This window comes from Epinephelus fuscoguttatus, linkage group LG19 (genome assembly GCF_011397635.1).
Source record: "Epinephelus fuscoguttatus linkage group LG19, E.fuscoguttatus.final_Chr_v1".
NCBI classification, from domain to species: Eukaryota; Metazoa; Chordata; class Actinopteri; order Perciformes; family Serranidae; genus Epinephelus; species Epinephelus fuscoguttatus.
The window spans coordinates 20,265,336-20,287,166 of record NC_064770.1 but is presented as its reverse complement, the minus strand read 5'-3'; the positions used below and the strand labels follow the sequence as shown (position 1 = coordinate 20,287,166).

Sequence of the window (21,831 nt, the reverse complement as noted above, 5' to 3'; positions counted from 1 at the left end):
AAGACTGGTGCTTATTTGGTCAGAGGTTGCTCAGGGTGGGTGGGTGAAAAAAAAAGCTTTCCCTCTCACTAATTTCTGTGATGATGACATGCGTTATGCCTGTCTGATATGTCAGGAGGCTTTTAGGGGGTTGTAAACATACAAATATATTTAACTGACTTCATTATTCTAAAACTGACACTGTTATCTAAGGTAATGTCAATATTTGGGATGAAGCCTCGAGTCATGTGCATATGGTTGTTACAGACACAGTGAACTCTTTAATAACTCTCCCAGCCGCATGGTTTAAAGCTGACTGTGAATCCTAACATAGCATGTGTGAGGTTTAAGGACTATCCTGCAGAGTTGCAGCAGCTCTGGCACGTAGTGCTTTCTAATGGCAGGACTGTATTCGCTTTCTGTCTCCACGCTCTTGCTCTTTGGCACTGCGCTGTTTCTAGTAAACTAAGACCCACAACAAAGTACTGGATTACAGCACAAACAAGGTCAGCTTACTGTTAAATTCTTTGGAAATTAACAAATTAATACTCCAGACGACGGTGCCATTGTGTGCTCGCTGTGCTCTGAAATAACCTCTATTTGTCCTTAAGAACTGCAACACATTGCTTGTGTTTTACACTAAAAGAGCTGGTTTGATTCTGTGATATTTTAAAAACAACCATGTGTTGGTTCTTAAAAAGCTGTTGCCCTAAGCTAAACTTGACTGTGAAATTATTCCACCGGTCAGCAGGAGGATATTTCTTTACCCACATAACTTCCAAATCAGTTACTTCTATTTATAGCTTCATCCAGTCTTTTTTTGGACATTGTTTCTCCACAAACTCTTTCATTTCAGTGTGACAGGTTGTTTCAACACACTTCTCAAATAACCTAGAGGTGAACATGGCACACCATTCTCCCTTTTGTCATCCATGCGTTGGCCCGGCTACCATTTGCTCTGATCTGCACAGCTACAGTCTCTTACATGTTAAGCCAGTTTGGGTTTTTTTTTTCCTGTGGTGTTTATTTGAGAAAGCGCGATGTGCATACTCAACACAACACAGCATAACACGGGATCTGCCTTTAGGGGGTTGAGGTATCAACACTTATTCCTAAGGTCAAGTTGAGGTATCCCTGCAGTGATGTGGGAGGGGCCTTGAATACTGCCTTCTCATCAAAGCCCAGTGAAAAAGAATGACCACCCGGCGTGCTCATCTTGAGGATGACCTTTCCTGTCCGATCTGTGGACATATTCTCAGTCAGCCAGTGGTGCTCACTTGTAGACACAGATTCTGTAAAGCCTGTCTGAAAGACAGCTGGGAGACACAAGGCAGCGAGGGTTCGCACCACTGTCCTCTGTGCTGGCGCCATTCCTCTATGGATCAAATTGTGGTGAGCACTCTGCTGGAGAGGTCCTGTGAATCCTTCAAGATGAACAGAAGCTGGAATGACCCAGAGGCTTGTAGGGAGCATGGAGAAAAGCTCACATTGTTCTGTTTGGAGGACTTGGAGCCGATCTGTGGTTTATGTGGGAAAGCAGCTGCACACACTGGGCACAGGCTCTATCCCATCAGAGAAGGTGCTCATGACTGTAAGGTGAGTTAAACTTATAGGGTTAGTCACCCCAGTACTTCACAGGGGTGACACATTTCATTTGAGCTTTAGCAGCAGCTGTTTGGGAAATCTTAAATTATCAAGAACTCCTTTCTTTCACTTGTGATGATGGCAGCTGGAAGTAATGATGATGAAACATCTATTAAAATATCTGTCACATTGTTTGGATGATGAATGTGATGTCTTTATAGATTAGTGTTTGAGGTCAACAATATAACAATACCCCCAACTGTATGAGTGAGCCCTCACAATTTAAAAGGGAAGGCGATTCACTTAATTTTACAACCACAGTTAATTAGCTTGACTGTTTTTTTTTTGCAAATTCCCAAATTTAATCTTAAATGTGATTCATCATTCAATAAAAAAGAAGTGGTGCTTTGTACCTGGACGTTTTTTTTTAAATTTACAGCTTGTCAACATTTTGAAAATCCATTCTTTGTTTTCTTTGCCACCGTTTTGTTCTTAATACCTTTGTGCTCCTTTAAGCCTGATAAGCTGATGTGTGTGAAGGTGTTTGTCAGAGTTCATTCACAATCTAATAATAGAATTATATTTTTGGTTTGCTGACGCCATCCGGGTCCCGAGAGGACTGAAACTCGATTCCCACAAGGTTTCTGTGACGCATTCATTCTACTCCTGCCCTCATCGGCCTTCTCTCGAGAAGGGAAAACCTTGAGCACTGATGTGAATTTATTGGTTGCCATATTGTGTCTTGATTCCAAGTTGCAGGAGCTCAGCTTTGCTCGTGTCATCAGGGCATTAGATCCCTCTCTATAGATTTGTCCCTTTAATGTGACGCTGCTGTATTGTGCAGCTTACATGGAATGCTGCCATGGAACGAGTATGTGGCAGCTGAAAGCCATGCATTGTGCTGACAGCTGGGCTGTCTGCCAGGCTGACCTTGTTTTTAAGTGTTGATGCCCTGTCAATGACTTTTCAGGAGGAACTGAAGAACGCGCTGCTGCCTTTGAAAGAGAAGTTGCAGCTGTACAAGAAGGCGAAAACGGTCTGTGAGGAAATAGCAGAACATGTCAAGGTACAGTCAGTTCCATCAGTACATCATGTTTCTTTGAACGCACTACAGAGCCACGGTGTGGAGGTAATGACTACCCGTCAATCACATGTCTTTCCAGCACCAGGCTGAACATACCGAAACACAGATCAAGGAGGAATTTGAAGCCCTTCACCGTTTCCTGAAGGAGCAGGAGGCTGCCAGGCTTTCTGCTTTAAAGGCCGACGAGGACCAGAAGAATCTGATGGTTACTGAGAGGTTTGAGGAGATGAACGATGAAATAGCATCTCTCTCCAACACCATCAACTTAGTGGAGCAGGAGATGAAATCTCAAGACATCCCATTTCTTAAGGTAGATGAGACTGTTGCTTCAGACAATTCAAATAACAAATCATAGCCAGAAATCATCTTAAGCTGTTCTCCTTGATTTTGTTTTTAGAATTACAAGGAAACAATTAAGAGGTAAGTGTTATTGCCACATCTGGGACCGAGCTAATTGTATTTTTAGGATATCACAGCTCTACAGACACAAGTCTCAACAACTAACTGCTTAAGTGTCTTTTCAGAACCTGGCGACCTACCCTTGATCCAGAGATGATCTCTGATGCTTTGATTGATGTGGCCAAGCACCTGGGCTCCCTGAAATATAAAGTGTGGGAGAAGATGAAGAGAGTCATCAAATATAGTGAGTTCCTCAAACACTAACTAGTCATGTTTTATGCCTTCTTTCCGTCCCTTTAACTCGTCACCCCTCTGTTGAGGTACCTGGCACGTTGATCTGATACTAAAAGGTGGAGCTAGAAACACTGAGAGAGAACTGTCTCTTTTGCTTGACAAGGACGTAATGCACAAATCTGCAATTTTTAAATATCCCATCGATTGTGACAAAGACTGCAAACACATAAGGATGCTCTTTTTGGTTCTGAAAACATCAGCGTGCAACCACGTTCTGCGTACTATCAGTAAGGTGCAGACGTTCCTTTGCATCACCTGCAAATAGCAAATACAGTGAGACATTGGTGGTGCCGTGACAAAAATCCTGACTACATTTAAGAGCACTGTCTACAGTGGAATTGTGAAACAGATCTAGAGTTTAGGTACATATCCATACAGCTTATGTACGGGTTCTAAAAGTACTATACCGAAAGTGTCTGGTGGAAACATGGCTTTATTGACCACTTCCTTCCTTGCCACTTTAGTAACATTTATCTTGTTTTTTCACTCAAGATCCTGTGATTATTGATCCAAACACTGCAGCCAGCTGCTTTGTCATCTCAGAGGATCTCACACATGTGCAGAACTCTACCCAGATTTTCAAGCTGCCGGACAACCCTGAACGATTTGACATCAGTGCTGAGATGCTGGCTGCTGAGGGTTATACCACTGGACGCCACAGCTGGGATGTGGAGGTCGGGGAGAACACCTACTGGGTGGTGGGTGTAGCCAGCGAGTCCATCAACAGGAAGGGCAAGCACGTGCTGACACCAGCTGAGGGATTCTGGACTATAAGGTTTCGTAACGGAGAGCACAAGGCCTGCACTGCACCATGGGAGCCACTGAACATGACTAGGAAGCCTGAAGTGATAAGAATAGTTTTAGACATGGACAGAGGCAAGGTGACCTTTTACGACCCTAGGGAGAGATCACCTCTGTACACCTTCACAGAGGTCATCACACCCAGAGCCTTTCCCTACTTTTGTACTGCCTGCAAAGAGCATCCACTGAAAATCCTACCCACGAGGATACTCGTGGCAATGGACTAGTGAATGGACTGATTTGCATTGGAGACACATCGCCATTATTTGTGTAAAGAAATGAAGGGCTGTAACTGGGATATTACAGAACGGCACTGCCATTTTTTTAATGAATGACATGAAACAGAGATGTTTTAAAATATTTAATTTGAGTTAGCTTCAACAAAAATGTAGTCTCGGAGTGGATCTGAAGTTGTAAATAGCTTGAACACCCATATATTACGACACTGATAAAATTTGTACATAAAATGACAGTCACTATGAGTGACTTAGCTTTGCACGACACAAAATCACTTCTGTGATTTCCACAATCTGTTGAGCTCCTTTCCAAGAAAAGCATTTAAAAAAATGAAACACAGATCTGATGTTTCATATAAGGCACATAGAGTAACATCTTTTGTGTATTTGCAAACCCGTGCCAGTGTTGTTCAGAGGTTGGAATATGACAAGTGATATTAGTTTTCCATTGCACTAAAACAAAGACTCTATGGTTAGTGTTTGATCTAGTAGCCACATGTATTGCATGTTCAAGTCTCATCTTTCAGCTTCATTCAAACACACATCAGTAACGTCACTGCTTCACTCAAGTATTGCTTAAACCTACACAGAATTATTCTTGCAGCACATTTCATAAATGGGTATATACCCTGTAAGAGCTTGGCCTGTTGCTACCCTTCGCTGTCCTAACATTGTTGTAACATGTATCCCGCTTCAGATGGGTTGTGAGAGATACCCACTCTATGTGCGGTGATGCTCAAAGGCTTTTTGAGGTGTTCGTTTAATAATTAAAAAGAAGTTATTAAAGGGAATACATGCCCTCACATTATGTCTTGGTGTGTTACTCATACAGTGTTAAAACATCATCTGTAACAATACTTACTATGTAAGTAGTCCCCTCAACCTGAAAGGTTAAAATCCAGACAGGTGGTGCACCAAGACTTACTGACCTGACACAGCATATGCATATGCCACTGTCTCTCTACAGCATCTCTTAAACTGAGGCACCATGCCTGCCCTGCTACGGCCTCCTCCATCTCATAGAGACATTCTTCCCTCAGCTATAGCATTGTACAGCTCCTCGTCTACAGGCACATAACACGAGGCTCTAGCGTTTAAAAAGTAGATCTGGTCGGTGGTGAGACGTGGGTCATATCCTTCCCTCTGCAGCCTGGTTTTCTGGATTTTAAATGTACCTATGCAGGAATGTGGACATACAACATTGATTATGATTTGTTGATATGAAATCATCAGTGATGGAGTGATGGCTTACATTTTTATGAACACAGGAATGTTAGAGCAGTGTACCTGTGGTATCCACATTTGGGGAGATTCGCAGGAACACAGGGCGCGCATACGAAGGAAGAGCTTGCTGAACTTTCTGCATGAAGCTGTTGCAGTCAAAACTCCCTGTAGCGTCTGCAATGGCAGCCATGCCCGCCTTACCTTCCACACCTGGTATGACACACAGAGAAGCACAAAGACTTGTCAAGTAGTGAGCACAATCAAAAGTGGTTTTATGTGCTTTATCATAGGCAACTGGACTTGATTGAATTTCTTAACAATGTTTCACCTCTCATCCAGGAGGCTTCTTCAGTTCTAACGGACTGGTGCAGAGTCACACGCTTTAAACTCTGTGTGGGTGTCATTGAGGTCATATGTGAGCTCTGAGTTTCAGATGTATGTTTGTGAGCTCTCAGTTTCTGACCTCAACAACTCTGTAGGCGTTCACACCCACACAGAGTTTAAAGCCTGTGACTCTGCACCAGTCTGTTAGAACTGAAGCCTTTTGGATGACAGGTGAAACATCTTCAAGAAACTCAAGCAAGTCCAGCTGCCTACAATACAGCACTCAGTATTACCATGATCTGGATGACTGAGAATCTTCACCAACAGTCAAAAGCAATGTGCATTAAAGAGAAGGAATAATTATGAGCATGATGTGATGCTGAAAGCAGTTAGCACACCAAGTTAGCCATCACCTGGCACTGCCACGCCATACACAGCCACATCAGTCTGACCCAGAAGACTGCTGAGTACGCCCTCCACCTCAGTGGTGGAGACATTTTCCCCTCGCCAGCGGAACGTGTCTCCACCGCGGTCACGGAAGTACATGTAGCCCATCTCATCCATCACCAGCACGTCACCTAGGTTGGACATATGGGTGAAAAATAATTGCAAACCTTGAGTCAAAGTATGGGAAAACAATCATAGCTGTGTTAAGTGTTGTGATGCACCATATCAGGAATATAAATAAGTATTTTATGAAATAAAAAGGATTTCGCAACCTGATAAATAGGCAGAATCATTTTTCTTGAAGACATTGTGAGCTATCTTCTTCCTGGTAGCGTCCTGGTTAGCGTAGCCATCAAAACGCCGCAATGGGTCCTGCTGGTTGATGCGACCCACCAGAAGCCCTGGCTCCCCTGCAAAACATGGAAGGGGGTGCTTTCAGAAGATCAACACAGCTAACAATCACATACTGCATCTAAAAAAAAATCATTATTGCAGTATAAGTTACCAGGGCGGCATGGCACACAGAGCCCCCGGCTGTCACGAACTAGCTCCAAGCTGTCCTCGTCCACCCTCACCAGACGGATGGGGTATACATTGGGAAGAATGCGACTGTTGAATCCGCAGGCTCCAACCTGGCAGGACAGCGTTAGCTTAACTCTGATCCAATTCACATTTTATCAGTTAAGACACACAAGTAACACAGTGATTTCTGACCTTGCCATCCATGTTGGCAATGCTGCAGTTGCACTCAGTTGCTCCGTAGAACTCGCCAATCTGTGCCACACCAAAACGCTCTGTGAAGGCCTCCCACACGCTGGGGCGCAACCCGTTTCCCACCGCCAGACGAACTTTGTGGCCTTTTTCTGATGGCCGTACTGGCTGAGACAGGAGGTAGCGGCAGATTTCCCCGATATACTGCACCACCTACAGCGGGAGAGCGCGGTTGAGGCTTATTCAAAATTAATGTTTCATGGTTATTGATTTAATTAAAATAGAGCACTTCTCAATATTTTCCAAGCGTAAGCTCTTACAGTGCAATTGTACTTAATGCAGTCTTCCCAGAAGCGGCTGGCAGAGAATTTCTTCTTCACTACCACAGTGAGGCCGTGGATCAGACACTGACCGACTCCCATGATATTACCTGACAAAGAGAAAAAGCTAACACTTCGGTTATGCAAACCTAAAGGGGATAACTGTATTCATGAAGAGCTGGAGCCTGCCTTCACATACCTGCTGAATGATAAAGGGGCAGACAGTCATAGATGATGTCAGCAGGGCACATGCGAAAGGCAAAATACCCAAAAGCAGCAATTCTGTAGTAACTGTAGTGGGAACACAGGAGAGATCCTCAGACATCTATCATTAGCTGTGCAGCAACCGTCTGAAGAGTGATGCTTTTTTTTGTAACATACCGACTGTGTACCACAATGGCAGCTTTGGGCAGTCCTGTTGTACCGGAGGTGTAAATATAAAATAGACGGTCTGCAGAAGAGAATACAATAGAGTGTTACAATTGCACACAGCAAGTTTTAGATCAATACAGGGGTCTTCCCAGCATTTTAGCCCCTGCTGGTTTGCTTTCACTGAGTCCAGACAATGACAGAGCATAAAATATAGTCATTTTTTGAATGCGCCTCATGTTTTCTTGGGCAATACGTACCTGTAGTTTGTAATGTAGGGTAGACATGCCAGTAGATACCAATACCAGTAAAATTCCATGATTCTCCATACCCAATTTAATGCCATGATAAAAAACACAACAATAAATCCCATGTACTTAAACATTTTTTATTAAAAATATTTAAATTGACTTTTATAAAAATTGTATTAATTATCCCTGGTGATCCACCTCGAATGCAAAGTATTAGTCTAAGTGTGTTCTTGCGAGGAAACATGTATAAGCTACAGTATTTCAACATACTTCTCCCCCATTGTTCTGCATGTGCACATGTAAGCTGTGACAGTTGGTGTCTGTGATAGGCTTTTTGTCCCGCCCCTCCTCCACTATGATTGGACAGCTGGGTAAAAAGTGACGGTGATGATGGCAGCATTTTACCCAAAGTTGAAACATGGACAGAACAGACGTTCTGCACCTTCTCGCGCTGCTGGTGTTTGTAACACACTGTAAATACTCAGTGCTCCCATTGCAGGGAATAATCCAAATACTCTGCCCTCAGGAAAAAAAGCCTCTCTTTTCAATGAGTCAAGGCGGAGCTGTCACTGCAGCTGCACTTGCCGCCGTCTTTCATGTGTGTTACTATTCGGGTCTGGTAGGTGTTCTCCTCCTCCCTTTGACAGTTAATAACAGACTACAACACTCATTGGCGTAAAAGCTGCCCCGTCAGGTCCGGCAAATTTGCATGCCCAATACCTACTGTACTGGAGAAAGACGAGTTCCATCACGTTTTCAGAATTTTTGCATCGACTTGGTACTGAACTATTGGTTCTCATGACGTCCCTTATGCAGGGTGTATCTTGGGCTCACACCTTTAATGCTGACTTCTATATTCATTCATCTAAGACAGATTTACCAGTGTTAGGGGATCTAGTTTGTTCAGACAGTACACATCTCACAAGTCATTCATACCTACTCCAGACAGGGAGTACTGCTGGGAAACAGTTTTGGCTCAGATACTTGACAGCAGAGTGAGAAAAATTACTGTGGGACACACACTTTGGGTATTCAGAATAGAGCAAATAAACAAAAATAACAAGGGTTATCAGCCAAACACAGTACAAGAAATAGTTTTAAGATAGTATTTAAAAGAAACATAAAGGTTAAGTCTTAGTCAGAGCTACAGTTGAGTTCAGTGGTAAATAAGATACTCACCGTTCATGCCTTTGGGGGGAACACAAGGTAAAGGGGCATGTCGAGGTGAAGAGGCTAAAATTGGGTCCAGGAACTGGGCATTCAGTCGGGCCAGATATTCTGCACTGAGGTCTCCTGTGCAAAACCGTATCATGGACTGGTTGATGGATGAGCTGACCTCCAACATGGCTGAAATTCATGAGAGCAACAAGAGGGAGATGGGAAGAGAAGAGAGGAACAAATCAGATTAGTTTAACCCTCTAGTTTGGAGAAGACTGTACTATAGATTATTTTTTAAATATTGTGAGTGAAATTAAATTTTGCAGCAATGATGAGACTTCACTGAAGGATCCTTTTTGTATAATTTCACTTCTGAAGCCATTATGAAGTCTTGAGAGGGTTTGAGGTTTGATATCTGTTTGACTCTGTGAGTATAGCCGTGCTGTGAGTTAACAGTCTGAACTCTGAGCTTAAAAGTGTGGTTTGATTCACTCTGTGGGAAGACATGAGTTTACACCTCCTGCAGACTAACATTTGGCAGATTTAAAAAGAATTCAGGCTGAAATGAAGTAATTTTTCTGCTTCTTAACAGTGATGTTGAGAAGTCAGAGTTTGCAGTGAACATGGGTACAAATCCTGGTTGTTTAGTTGTCTCAAATTCAATATAGAGATTTTAAGCTTTTCAAATGATGGTCAGTAAGTGTGTGCTTGTAAATCATCCTTTAAATGTGTCAAAAATTCTGTCAAAGAAATTTCAACTCTGGATGCAACCAGTCATCTTGATTCCAAATTGAACACCTGTTACAGCCTAACTGTATTGATTTATTAAAAGAAAAACTAAAAGTAATGACTAAAAATTGACAAAATCCTAATGACTTTTCGTTGACTAAAACTAGGCTAAAACTATGAAGGATTAAAATGACTAATGTGAATAAAACAACAAAGCATTATCATCTATAGACTAAAACTAAAATGGCTGTCAAAATTAACACTGTTTCAAATAACTTACTGAATGTGAGGTAACATTTTAAAGCATCAGTGCTTATTCAACATTCTTACCATCAGCAAGCTCAGCTCCGAACACAACAGCCCGTGATCCAGACACCCCGATACAGTGCAGCAGGGAATCATGGCGAAGGTTGAAGTTGATGAGTGCAGCTTCCACCCCAACCTTGGCAAAGCCCAGCCAAAGCGCCACCTGCAATGGCCTACTCTCCATGAAGAGGGCCACCACATCCCCTGAGACCCACCCCTGACCTCTTGCCCAGTGGGCCACCGCATTTGACAGCTCGTCAAGCTGGGTGAAGGTCCATGTTTCCCCCGTGGCCTCATAAATCAGTGCTGGTTTATTTGGGTGCCGTTTTACCGTCTGGGCGAAAATGGAAGGAATGTTACTGCCATTGCGCACATAGCGCCATAAATCCAGCTTCACTCTCAACAGCACGTACAGGCCACTGTCGAGGGTCAGAGGAGAGAGACAAAGAGAAAACAGGTAAGTAAGGATGTAAACCCAAGTGCATGAGCAGGACTACAGGAGGGGCAAATTTAAAGAAAAAGCTTTGTAAAAGATGCTTCTGTCCACCAGAGCTCACTGAATGGCTCGGTGAATATAAAAATGACATAATAAAATGCTAAGGCTTTTAGAGTCACCTGATCTCAACCCAGTTTCACACTTACTTAAGATTTAATGTAATGCCAGCCTTACACTAAATGCTTTTCACTTTCACTTTGCAATTTCACTGTTGCAGGAAATTTTTGAACAGTGGATTACAATCATGAGAGTTCTACCTCAGTTGGTGTATGCTCCCGTAATGTCAATCTTTTGGTGTAAGGTGTTCATAAAACTCCGTCCGAGCTGTCTTAAGTCAGTCTTTTTCGCATCTCGATGTTTCGACACAATCAAACATGTTCAATATTATTGTAGGTTTTTGGCTCATGTTGATATTGAAGTTCTATGATATGAACATTGTCAATAGGTGCGCTCTATCCAGCACCCTGAGGTCTGAGGTCATCATTCTGGTCGCTCTCACTTTACAATATTTTTCACTTTACCAGTTTATCTTTATAGATTATATATATATATATGCTGAACTGTCAAGAATACTTTCAACATATCATACCGTTTTTAGATTTATGTGTTTAGCAGACTCGTAAGGAATTGATAATGTCACATTCCTTAAAGGGAGTGTGGCTTAATGTTTTCCACCAGGAGCAGGATGGCAAATAGTCTCAAAGGAGTCTAGTTGTAGTCTTGCAAACAGTGGCCGCCAGTCTTTGCCAAATCTTACAGTGTGACTAAAAACTTACATTGTCTTTAGATGTGAGAGGGTGTCAGTCTTTACTCTTTTAACCCTAAGAAATCCACGGCACTACCGGCAATCTTGGTCGATATTATTGTCCGGGCTATATGGTGTATGAGGTATGGTTTTCATAGGTAAACTGACATTACAGGGGTTTCTCAGCAGTTTCAAGAATGAAGTGCTCGCCATCCAGTCACCAAAAATTTCTTACGGAAATCTTCAAATGTCAAACATATTTGATACTGAGTCACAGCATGGATTTTCTATGATGTTTCTCAATGTCTTTGTGTCTTAATGTGTTATTCTAGGGTGATGTTTGGCTATTTTCATCAACTTTAGAGTTGTCAAAAATGCTTAAATTTAACACTACATCTTAGCAACAAATGGTATCAACCCAAAATGAGATTTATGAGAAACAACTGAGCATGGGAATGGTAATAATACTTTCAGCATAATGTTCTGAGCCCCTGTACACTCTAAACACACTTATATTACATACTGATGACTAGAAAAACTTGACACACAGTGCTGAGCTGCATCTCAAATTAAACTTCAGGTTCTCAGCTTTCAGATGATGTATACAACCTATATGTGGCACATCCTGTTGACTTGCTATTATAGTGTAGACGACCTGACATTACTTCAGACAGATGACCTGAAATGGTCAAAATTTGGGTAGGGCCCACAACATCAAAGAGACAAAATGGGTCGGCGGTGGGTCTGAGGGTTTAAGTATTTCCTAAGTCTTTTAACGTATAGTGGGCATAAGACAATGTTCTCCACCACCATCTCTGTAAGACCAAATGATTTGATATAAACTTTAATCTTTATATCTATCTAGTGATGTCTGTGTCTCTGAGGCTATGTCTCCAAGTGTTATGTCTAGCTATGAATGTTTTTCTTCTATCTGCTGTACGCAGGTCTCCCCTGCAAAAAGAGATCTTGATCTCATGAGATGATAAAACAGAGGCTATGAGGAAATATCTTATGTAGGAATGATGTCCGTCTCTCCAAGCCAGTTCCACAGACTTGGCAAGGAGCAAAAAAGCTGTTCTGGAGGCTTGTGGTGGCCTGACTCCACTCTAGGACACTTCATGTTGGTTTTTCATTTACATTTATCCCCCATCTGTACATTTGGACACATTTAACTTACTTGAGGTCTCTCTTGGCTGTTCGTGCTGCTATGTAGAAGTATTTCCAGCTCCTTGTGCCCAGATAAACCCCTAGGCCTGCTGCCAGAGTCCAGGACCAGGACACCCCGAAGAGACGCAACAGTCCCACGGACCCCAGAGAGGCTGAGACACTCGCTGCATTGTGCATTCTTGTCATGGAGGACATGGAGAGAGGTAGGCTTTTAGGATTGAACGGGCATGAGTTGAAGATTACATGGGTTTCACTCAGGAGGTTGAATACTGGTACACATATACAGACTCTGTTTAATAGCTGAAACTATAATATAAAAGCCCTGAGCTTGGATAAAGTTATGACACATCACAGCTCACATTTAAGCAGTAACGTTACATATAAACAGAAATCATTAAATCGTCGTCAGCTTTGACGGAAACTGCGTCCATTAATGTTATTTGCACATAACTTACCTACGAGTCAATGGACTGACGCGATGTCACCTTTCACCCGATAACCCCGCCGGTCGGTCGGCACAACTTGCTAAGTGCTGTAGAGGAAACTATCGAGTATTTATGTCTTCCTCCGGATATTGAGGGCGTCGAAATGACACAGTGTTTTTAAGGAAACCAGTAGTTTTACAGAGTTACAACAGTTTTGCCGTTAACTGCTCGTCAGCGCGGTTGTTGTGACCGTTAAGTAAGCTAGTAAACAGTTTACATTCAGACGGTATTTGGAAATATGTAAAACGTACGTGAGCGAGTCCTGTCGGCTGACATCTACGGGGGAGAGTTCATCATTTGTGCCCGGAATGCAAAAGTGGCCCAAAAGTGAATGAGGGCAGTGAAATGCAGCGAGAAAGTGAATCAGGCTATTTTCTGTACTCCATATTGAATAGAGTCATTGCTAAAGAAGCCCCGCCCATCCCGGGTGTGAGCGTTCTCAAGCAGCGCAGCCATTGGTTGAGCTCGGCGCCTGTCAGGGGTTTCTCAATTGTGATTGGGTAATATTAACCCCGCCTAATTGCCCAGCAAACAGTTTTGCAGGTGGATGCTATCCATAGCAGCGCCGGCACAGACTACTAACTAAATGTTGGGAAATGTTGGGAAAGTCTGTTTCCATCCCTTTATTCACACTACTGCATTGTACACGCTTGGCTTGCTGAGTATGGACCTCGCAAAGTCCTGATGAAAGCAGAGCAAAGTTTAAATTTTTTCACAACACACATTACAGAAATAATTTATTTCAGTCCATAAAAGGAAAAGAGTCCAAGGGCAACATTGTCACTGCACACTGGAGTCCTGCCTGTCTGCACTGGACCTGTTCTCTGCCTCTGAGGGTCTCTGTGTGTAGGAAGCACAGCAAACTCGGAAAAGCACAGCCTTCCTCAGTAAGATGTAAACCCAGGGATCCAAGATCTGATTCCAGGAGGCTATACGCAAGCTCAGAAGAATGAACCCATCTTTCTCATGGGTGGAGGTTCGTTGTTTGAACTGCATCACAAAAATGTGGATCTGTAATATAGGAGACACACAGAATTAGGCTACTCATGAGGTGTAGCTATGACTTCACCGTCATGGGTGGATTATGAAACAATGGGCCCCTGGGCACAAACATGCAGAGGGCCCCAACAACTCTCCTACAGCAAGACACACAGACTTTATTGTCGATTAGCCTGTTTTTCACATCTCTTTGTAGTCAGTTTGTGTCTCTTTATAGTCATTTTGTGTCTCTTTGTGGTCATGTTGGAATCTCTGTAGTCATTTTGAGTCTCTTTGTGGTCATTTTGAGTGTCTTTGTTTAGCGTCTCTTAGTGGTCATTTTGTGTCTCTTTGTAGTCATTTTGAGTCTCTTTGTAGTTGTTTTGTGTCTCTTTGTAGTCATTTTGTGTCTCTTTGTGGTCATTTTAATTCTCTGTAGTCATTTTAAGTCTCTTTGTAGTTGTTTTGTGTCTCTTAGTGGTCATTTTGTGTCTCTTTGTGGTCACTTTAATTCTCCTTGTGGTCATTTTTGTCTATTTGTGGTCATTTAGAGTCTCTTTGTAGTTGTTTTGTGTCTTTTCCTTGTATTTTTTGGCTCTTTGTGGTCATTTTAATTTACTGTAGTCATTTTGTGTCTCTTCATAGTCATTTTAATTCTCTTTGTAGTTGTTCTGTGTTTTGTGTCTTTTTGTGGCCATTTTGTGTCTCTTTGTGGTCATTTTGTGTCTCTTTGTAGTTGTTTTGTCTCTTTGTGGTCATTTTGAGTCTCTCTGTAGTCATTTTGTCTCTTTGTGGTCATTTTGTGTCTCTTTGTGGTCATTTTGAGTCTCTTTGTAGTTGTTTTGAGTCTCTCCGTAGTCATTTTGTGTCTCTTTGTGGTCATTTTGAGTCTCTTTGTAGTTGTTTTGAGTCTCTCCGTAGTCATTTTGAGTGTCTTTGTAGTTGTTTTGCGTCTCCAGTGGTCATTTTGTGTCTCTTTGTGGTCATTTTGAGGCTCTTTGTAATTGTTTTGCATCTCTCAGTGGTCATTTTATGTCTCTTTGTAGTCATTTCGTGTCTCTTTGTAGTTGTTTTATGTGACTTTGTGGCTGTTTATGCTTTGTTTTCACACTGTGGTTGTTTTGCCCCTTTTTGTAATTGCTGTGAGTCTCTTTGCAGCTGTTTGCATCTCTTTGCAGTCGTTTTGTGTCTCTTCGTCGTCTTTTCAAGTCTATTCTTTGTTATTTTGTTTCTCTTAGTGGTCATTGTGTGTCCCTTTGTGGTCATTTTGAGTTTGTAGTTGTTTAAGTGTCTTTGTGGTCATTTGGCACTCTTTCAGTTTGGTATGTCTCTCTTCTAGTGGCATTTTGCAGCTGAAGGCCAGGGGGCCCCCTGATACTCTGGGCTCCTGGGTTTGTGCCCAGTATGCCCGCTCAGTAATCCATCCATGTTAACTATGTGCAATATTATTGAAAATACCAGGTGAAAATAGTTCTAGAAACAAATTCTGCAATCTAAAGGAGTAGTACTCACAAGAAAGGGACCCCAGCATACACAGGAAACCACAGTGATCACTGCCAGTTGCACCATCATCTCCACATCCAACGAGCAAAACAAAGAGGAAGAAGTCGAAGCTCGACGAGTGCTGCAGCAGACTGCTGATTTAGTTTTAACATTTTTGGACTTAATTCTGGCCTGCAGCAATGCCAGACAACTCATGATGTTGCAGAGTAGGGAAAGAGCAAGTGCAGCGAGACCCACACATGAGAAGGCCAGAACCAGACTGGTGTCAGCTGCAGACTGTGGATCATGGATAGGCAAGAAACACCATGTCCCAGGATACTGGGTCGTGTAAGTCCCCACAGCAAATAAAGGTAGAACTGCCAGCACAAGTGCAAGAGAGGGCAGAAGTAACACAACTCGCCACACGTGACCCAATGTGATCATAGCAGCATGGAAAAAGGGCTGTGTGATGGCCACACAGCGCTCCACTGCCATCGCACAACCCAACAGCAAAGGGCATAAGCCAAAAAACACCATACTTGCCCCAAAGATCTGACAGAATGCATTAGTAGGCTTCCCGCCCTGCATTTTATCCCTCTGATTGACGTGCAGATACAAAGCAAAGGCACCCAGAATCACGTGACCTGCAAGGTCAGCCAAAAGCAAAGCCATTGTTAGTAACAGAAATGATGCTCTGGATTGGCGACGGAATCGGACACGGGATTTAGCTAGGATGCCCAGAGCTGTGAGGTTAGAGATGGCGCCAAGTGTCATAGTGAAGCAAGACAGCCCTAAACCTGAAGATTTGATGGGTGGCCACGTGCTGTTGTTCAGCCAGGGACTTGTTTGTTCAGAGAAGTTGATCTTCAGGTTTTGCTGGACGATGGATGGCGTAGGAGATGCGAAAACTGAAGCCATGAGTACAGATGATGTCCTCATCTTCAGTGTCATCTGCAGAGGATTACAGGCAACATGAAAATACTTCTGTTAGTTCTTGCAAAACTACTGAGTGATGATTTTAAGCTAATGCTTTCATGTCATCCTGTTCTACAATCTGAAAGGTGTCTCAAGTAATTCACAGACAACAGGACAACAGAGAAGTCTTAAATGCAAAATTGTGTACTAATGAATGCTATGATACATGCTTCTCTGGGCCACTCAAAGACTGATTACAACAAATAGTCTGCCGATGACACTTGGGATTTACACCTTAATTAGAAGAGCTACTGCTGCGCATGCAATAATGAAGAGGAGTGGATGAAACTCTGGAGAGCCTTTTTCCAGTGTCATGTAAACACATGCACATAGAACTGCTTGGTCTGAATACATAGATAGATGCATGCTCACAAGTCAAACCTTGCAAAGCATAACTGTTCATAGAAAATACAAAGGAATCATCAGTCTCCAGCAATGGGTTTACAGCAATGTGTCATATTTGTAGGATATTTTAGGAACTGTGAAAGGTGTTTTTGTCTTTATTACAGCTGACAGTCACAGAGAATGGAAATCAAATCACATTTATTTACATAGCACATGTAATATATCAGAACGCAACCCCAAATACTCACGTCAAATACAAAACGTCAATTAAAAAGAACATGAGTTTGAAGGTTCAGTTTGTACGATTTAGGGAGACTTAGTGGCGTCATTGCGTTCATTGTTCATAAGGTTTTAATCCGGGAGCCAAATTATCCACAGAGGTCTCCTCCTCCTCAAAATCCGATGATTAAAACTGGTAAAAAAAAACACTTCATGAGGCAGTTTCACCTAACTGTATGTTTGTATGTCATAGATGACCTGCTTGCCCAGCGCCTTGGAATGTGCTCACCTTTTTTCTCTGGCAACTTAATGTGTGCTCAACTTATCTCTGATTCACAAATTCAGGTTTGTGAAGTGAGCTGAATTGTCTACAGAGGTCTCCCCCTCTCCAAAACAAACAGACCCATTAATTTAAACCAGTAAAAATACTAAATAAAGCAGTTTCACTTAACAAATCACTGTTGTTTCTACACTGTTTGGCATGTTGGAGATGGGATGTAAGCCTAGCGCCTGCTTATATGTGCTCATCTTTTTAACCTGATTAGGTCAGATCCAGACATTCTGGGGGGCTGAATTATCCGTAGAGGTCTCCTCCTCTCCAAAACAAATGGACCTGGTGATTTCAACCAGTAACAACACTGATTAAAGCAATTTAACATTCAAAAAATTATGTTTATCTTATCTAAAAATTGTATTTTTTCTATGCTCTTGTCACAGGGGGGCAACTAACTACAGTGGCTCATGTGAAAATGCGAATGGCCCTATCTAAAGCCAGTTTTTGGTTTGTCCGTTTTGGGCTACTGTAGAAACATGGCGGTGCAACATGGCTATCTCTATGGACAAGGACCCGCTCCCTATGTAGATGTAAACGGCTCATTCTAAGGTAATGAAAACACTGTGTTTCTTATTTTTGGGTAATTATACACTAAAGACAACATACCTATTATATTCCATTTATTTGCCAATATGCCCCCCTAAATCCTACTGGACGATTAAATAAAAAAACACTAAAAAATGAATAAAACATAATATAGCAAAAATAATAGCAACATATGAATAACAATAAAAATGAAAGTCAGAATAGACACACACTTGCTAAAAGCCAGGCTGAAAAGGTGTGCTTTGTCTTTTTTTCAAAGACGTCAACACACTGTCACCCTCAGGTCCTCCAAAAAGTTGTTCCATAGGGGCTAAAAGCAGCTTCCCTGTGGGTCATAGACCAGACCCTGAAAACATCCACCAGAGGAGCTGAGGGATCCAGTGGGTACATTTCTTAAAACCATGTCAGACATGTAGTCCTGAGCAAGACCATTTGGTAAATTGTGAACCAATAAAAGAATACTAAAATAACTGAAATTAGTAGGTAGCTGGTGCAGCAGTTTTAACAGGTGTATGTTTGTGTAATGCTGAAAAGATGTGTAGAAAAGCACATGTCAAAGGCTGCGGGCGGGCCACATTTGAAAACAGCAAATATTGTGAATGCACCTCAGCCACGTGGACGTCCTGAGGAGAGGATTGTCAGAGATTTAACAACACTGCTGCTTGTGGTGTGGAAATTGTGTCATTCCTGCTGAACTCATTCAACCGGTTTGCACAACAGGCTCTCAGCTCAGACATTGCATATACCTGTTTCACAAAATGCTCCTCCTTTCAACACTCTTCAGATCTCTCAACCTACTTTGTAATTTATTTTTTGCTCCTACTCCACAACTCCTTGCTTGGCTGGTTCCCTAACTCATTACTCCATTATTAATTTGGTTTTGGCTGAACTGTCATAATGGCATCAGTGAGCCTCAGTTTGTCTGTGTTGGAAGGAGAGAGCTTGGGATACATAATAACTTAGAATTACGTCCCTATTTTTTAGGTAATTGCCATTTGAGATGCTTTGAAGCAAAACTAAAGAGAAACTAAACTCACGGATGATATTTAAAGCAGAGGCAGAGCAGGAATGTGGGGTGGGGTGTGTGTGTGTGTGTGTGTGTGTGTGTGTGTGTGTGTGTGTGTGTGTGTGTGTGTGTGTGTGTGTGTGTGTGTGTGTGTGTGTGGGGTTCTGAGGCTCCAGTCCTGCATTGTTTCTCTTTTACGCTTTTGAAATAACTCCAGCTTTGTGCTATTCTGATAATGATATATGTACGTTTATCCTACTGTGCTAATCCCCAAAGAAATCTAATATAATTGAGTGTTCTTCTGCTGGTCTGATATTAAATTCAGAGTATTGAAGACCGCATTTACTTGGCATTATTGGGGATCCTTGATTTTAAATTAGAGCAGCTCAGATTAGGATGCAACATTCATCCTGTAAACACAACTCCCGGATAATAACAAGAATAGGTTTCAAGATTAGTAATGGTGGTTGCACCAACTTCCTACCCTACCTTTATGAAAATAAGTCATCCTCAACATTGGTTGTTGTTTGGTTTCAGAATGACAAATGATGTACAGATTATTTAGGTATTCTATTATCTCAAATGCATCGAAAAGAAGTGCATATACCTGTGTCAGGGCAGCATGCCCCTGGACCCCCCCTAGGTTTAGTGTAAAACATCTGGCTACAGCAAATTTGGACAACAATAGTCTTGTATCTGTTTTGCTACCTGATATGTGATGTCATTAAACTTTAACCAGCAGCACACGCACCAGAGTGTATTAGCAATGTTCATCCTATTGTTATACATCATCATGCATCAGGCTCTGGGCTTGATATTTGTAACAGGTTAATTGATTTCACTCTCCAGACTCAGCCTTTTCACAGGGGGCACAGCAATAATGTGCACCGACTTTCTTAGCAGGTACGTGGATAGAAATCTTACAAAGGCCCTCCGGTGGCAAAAGCTTCCAGGAGCTGACGTGCCTTCATAAAAGAAAACAAGAAGAAAAACAAAACAGCTAAAATTGAGCTGTTTTTTCCCCATTTGGTGGTAACCAGCAGAGTCCTTTGAATCTTGAAACCTGTCTACTTTGTAAGCAAACCTCTGCATAAACTGTTGAGTTTACAGACCTCTTAAAAAGACCACTCGGAGCTTTAGAGAAACTGAATAAACTCCACAGCTTCGAAGCTGATTTGTTTGATCTTGTCTTTATTTATTCATGCTTTTTTTTGTGTTTTCTTTCTGTTACCTCTCTCTTACTTCATCAGTAATCTGTGGACCTTCACAGAGAGAAGTGTTTTCCCTGAAAGTGTAAAAAAATAACTGCATATATTGGGAGGATGTTATAACCATAGAAAGTTCTCGTTGACCGAGATATAATTTACCATGTAGTCTTCAGAAGGATGCTATATCTTTTCTTACTCCGACTCTCTTGTTCAATTTTTTACTTCTTCCAACAGAACCAAACATTCCTCAAAGACTCAGGTATAATAAAGGAACGCCTGTCCTCGGGGCAGCGCTCCTTCTACATTATCCATGTCTTAAACGCCTTTATCAAGATGCCTGAATCTCTCCTTAACTCCTCACAGCTCTCATTTATAATGAAAGTGGATTAAATAGATGTAATCCTAGCTTTCCTACAGATTCACCTTCCTGAGAAGAATGTTATCTATAAAATATATTTCCAGAAAATGGTTATGAATAATAAATGAAACTTACCTTCAGATGACTCTGGATGAACACTGGATTATTGAGGATGACTTGGAGTAAATGAGAGAGGACGAATGTGTCTTTCCTGTCCGCAGAGCTTCCTGATTTGTCACATTCAATAATCACTATTGTTCACAAACATTTGCTCTTGTTCACCTTCCTGACTTTTCCCCTGCCTCACTGATTCTCTTTCTGCCTGGTCCAGCTGTCTCTCCCTCCAGAGGCTTGACAGCTATTTTATCTTGACATGCCGGATCTGCATTTTCCATCCTCCACACCCCCCCCTTGGATGTGGTCCTTCCATTTATTCATCTTCTCTACTGATCCTCTGAACCAGAGGGGATCTCAGTCATCACTTTCATTTTGTAGTATTGATCCAGTGCAAGCTGAATAATTCAACAGGAAAAAAATAAAAGTCAGCTATTGCTAACGTTCTCTTACTTTCTGAAATCCTCAATGTGAATTATATTTCCCTAGGAGCAGAAAGAGGTTTGAGTCTGCTGTTCAACCGGTACCATGATGTTTATCACAGTCACAGTCAGTCACATAAACATACAACGAGCACAGAGACGGACATCAGAGGAGTTTGACAGAGCATGATGATGATTAGGTGCCTCAAGGGTTTCTGGTATATGTGTACAAATACATCCGCAGTGACTTCACCAAGGTTTGTAATGTTTACTGAGTTTGATCTGCACTGAAACATTATACAGTGAAACGTGTTTTCAAGGCCACATAAGGTTTGTTTGCTCGTTAAAATTCAAGTACCACTTTTGAGACTTCAAAGTTTCAGAGACCAACATGTCTGCATCCCATGCAAACAGGAAGGAAGATGAGATAATCTTCTATTTCCTCTATGCACGGCTATTTCTATCTATCCAAGCAGTTAGATAAAGTTAATGCTCCAGCAGTAAACAAAAGTGAGACAGTGTCAGACATGAAGGTGGAGAAAAAATATTACCATAGCATGGGTGCGGCAACAACTTTCTGTTTGCACTTAAATAAAACTCCACTCTTAGTTTGTTGATGTCTTGTTGCTATTTCTGCTAAATCTTGGCCCTAACATGAGGAACTTTAAAGAGAAATATGTCTTTTAAAGAGTCATTTATTCTATTTTTTTTTTATTCATTTTAATACAAGGCCAG

At 41.9% G+C, this 21,831-nt stretch overlaps 3 protein-coding genes across 3 annotated transcripts; 1 reads left to right on the top strand and 2 right to left on the bottom strand.

The window, feature by feature from the left end:
• The first annotated feature begins 1,121 nt into the window (after window positions 1-1,121).
• On the top strand, window positions 1,122-4,547 carry trim35-13 (tripartite motif containing 35-13). The gene is made up of 6 exons (XM_049561833.1): window positions 1,122-1,575; window positions 2,534-2,629; window positions 2,727-2,957; window positions 3,045-3,067; window positions 3,172-3,290; window positions 3,833-4,547. Exons 1-6 carry the CDS (start codon window positions 1,174-1,176, stop codon window positions 4,366-4,368), a joined length of 1,407 nt encoding a protein of 468 aa, XP_049417790.1. The 5' UTR covers window positions 1,122-1,173; the 3' UTR covers window positions 4,369-4,547.
• On the bottom strand, window positions 4,490-13,528 carry slc27a1a (solute carrier family 27 member 1a). Its single transcript, XM_049561826.1, has 13 exons — window positions 13,080-13,528; window positions 12,635-12,802; window positions 10,241-10,635; window positions 9,203-9,370; window positions 7,785-7,854; window positions 7,603-7,694; window positions 7,404-7,513; window positions 7,087-7,296; window positions 6,878-7,004; window positions 6,645-6,782; window positions 6,339-6,503; window positions 5,665-5,811; window positions 4,490-5,552 (listed from the first exon to the last, which is right to left on the bottom strand). Exons 2-13 carry the CDS (start codon window positions 12,799-12,801, stop codon window positions 5,395-5,397), a joined length of 1,947 nt encoding a protein of 648 aa, XP_049417783.1. The 5' UTR covers window position 12,802; window positions 13,080-13,528; the 3' UTR covers window positions 4,490-5,394.
• Window positions 13,529-13,703: 175 nt separating this feature from the next.
• ptger1c (prostaglandin E receptor 1c (subtype EP1)) lies at window positions 13,704-20,791 on the bottom strand. Its single transcript, XM_049561845.1, has 3 exons — window positions 20,696-20,791; window positions 15,600-16,520; window positions 13,704-14,120 (listed from the first exon to the last, which is right to left on the bottom strand). The coding sequence occupies exons 2-3, from the start codon at window positions 16,518-16,520 to the stop codon at window positions 13,890-13,892; spliced, it is 1,152 nt and encodes a 383-aa protein (XP_049417802.1). The 5' UTR covers window positions 20,696-20,791; the 3' UTR covers window positions 13,704-13,889.
• Between the last annotated feature and the right edge of the window lie 1,040 nt (window positions 20,792-21,831).

What these genes read in the sequence shown, in the direction of transcription:
- trim35-13 (XM_049561833.1), top strand. Translation starts at nt 1,174, where the DNA reads ATGACCACCCGGCGTGCTCATCTTGAGGATGACCTTTCCTGTCCGATC. An exon ending in AAGGTGCTCATGACTGTAAG is followed by an intron (nt 1,576 to 2,533) that starts GTGAGTTAAACT and finishes ATGACTTTTCAG; the next exon opens with GAGGAACTGAAGAACGCGCT. An exon ending in GAAGAGAGTCATCAAATATA is followed by an intron (nt 3,291 to 3,832) that starts GTGAGTTCCTCA and finishes TTTTCACTCAAG; the next exon opens with ATCCTGTGATTATTGATCCA.
- slc27a1a (XM_049561826.1), bottom strand. Translation starts at nt 12,801, where the DNA reads ATGCACAATGCAGCGAGTGTCTCAGCCTCTCTGGGGTCCGTGGGACTG. An exon ending in GCCCCTTTATCATTCAGCAG is followed by an intron (nt 7,514 to 7,602) that starts GTATGTGAAGGC and finishes TCTCTTTGTCAG; the next exon opens with GTAATATCATGGGAGTCGGT. An exon ending in TGATTCTGCCTATTTATCAG is followed by an intron (nt 6,504 to 6,644) that starts GTTGCGAAATCC and finishes TGTCCAACCTAG; the next exon opens with GTGACGTGCTGGTGATGGAT.
- ptger1c (XM_049561845.1), bottom strand. Translation starts at nt 16,520, where the DNA reads ATGACACTGAAGATGAGGACATCATCTGTACTCATGGCTTCAGTTTTC. An exon ending in TATGCTGGGGTCCCTTTCTT is followed by an intron (nt 14,121 to 15,599) that starts GTGAGTACTACT and finishes CCTATATTACAG; the next exon opens with ATCCACATTTTTGTGATGCA.